This window comes from Rhea americana, unplaced genomic scaffold (assembly GCF_003343005.1).
Source record: "Rhea americana isolate MKP2758 unplaced genomic scaffold, rheAme1 scaffold_139, whole genome shotgun sequence".
Classification (NCBI taxonomy): domain Eukaryota; kingdom Metazoa; phylum Chordata; class Aves; order Rheiformes; family Rheidae; genus Rhea; species Rhea americana.
This window is the reverse complement of record NW_028185472.1, coordinates 109,515-110,660: the sequence shown is the minus strand read 5'-3', so window position 1 is coordinate 110,660 and position 1,146 is coordinate 109,515. Positions and strand designations below refer to the sequence as shown.

General features: G+C 68.9%; 1 protein-coding gene across 1 annotated transcript in view; it reads left to right on the top strand.

Moving 5' to 3' along the window:
* The window catches only part of SMTNL1 (smoothelin like 1), a 6,464-nt gene that overhangs the window by 2,874 nt on the left and 2,444 nt on the right, over nt 1-1,146 (top strand). The window contains exons 2-3 of the mRNA XM_085298368.1: nt 5-672; nt 789-966. Of these exons, the coding sequence (XP_085154494.1) occupies nt 5-672; nt 789-966 (846 nt within the window). The remainder of the gene's footprint in view (nt 1-4; nt 673-788; nt 967-1,146) is intronic.

Below are 1,146 nucleotides of genomic sequence, written 5' to 3'. Positions count from 1 at the left end.
GCAGAGGACGCTGGGAGTGAGGGCAAGGCAGCAGAGGATTCTGGGAGAGAAGGCAAGACAGGGGCCGCAGAGGATGCTGGGAGTGAGGGCAAGGCAGCAGAGGATTCTGGGAGAGAAGGCAAGACAGGGGCTGCAGAGGATGCTGGGAGTGAGGGCAAGGCAGCAGAGGATTCTGGGAGAGAAGGCAAGACAGGGGCAGCAGAGGATGCTGGGAGTGAGGGCAAGGCAAGGGTAGTAGAGGCTGTTGACAAGGCGGCTACGGCAGAGGCAGTGGAGGCTGCTGGGAATGGTGCCAASGCTGCAGCAACAAAGGATGCTGGGAGTGACTCCAAGGCAGCAAAAGATGCTGGGAATGAGGGAAAGGCCAAGGCAGTAGAGGCTGCCAGGGGCGAAGCCAAGGCCGCGACAGCAAAAGATGCAGGGAGTGATGCCAAGGCCGAGGCAGCAAAGGACGCTGGGAGTGAGGCCACGGAAGCAGAGGATGCTGGGAGTGATGCCAAGGCCGAGGCAGCGGAGGTTGTGGGCCGCGAGGCGGAGGCCAGGGCGAGTGGGGAGGCCGGGGTGGGGGCAGCGCAGGGCGCTGGGGGGGCGGGTGAGGGCGCAGCAGTGCTGGCGGAGCAGGCCAGTGCGCCGGTGCCTGGGCAGGTGGTGGAGACCCACGCAGGCCAGCAGGTGCCAGCAGGGCCAGGGAGCAGGGTGGGCGCTGGGGGGTGGCGGGGCCGGGCTGGGGGGCTGGGGGGCCGTGTGGTGCCATGCTGTGGCGACAGCGGCCCTCGCTGCGCCCCCAGGCCCGGCAGGAGCCCGCATGGCTGCAGGACGAGGACGACGAGCTCTGGCCCGAGTTCCCCCCCGGCTCGCCCACGGGGGGGCCCACCAGCCCCACCTCCCCCGTGTCCCCCACGAGCCCCGTGTCCCCCACGTCTCCCACATCCCCAACGGCGCCGGTGGCTCCTGCAGCCCGCACTGGTAAGGGCCGGGCTGAACGGGGAGGGCGTCCCAGCTCCTTGGATGCAGGGACCCCGGGTACCCTGTAGGATCCCCTTGGCCCCCTGGGATTCCCCATTGCTGCCCCATCCCCCCTAGGGATCCCCTATGGGTGCCCTCTCCTGCTCCCCAGGGCTCTCATCCCCCCTAGGGATCCCCTAC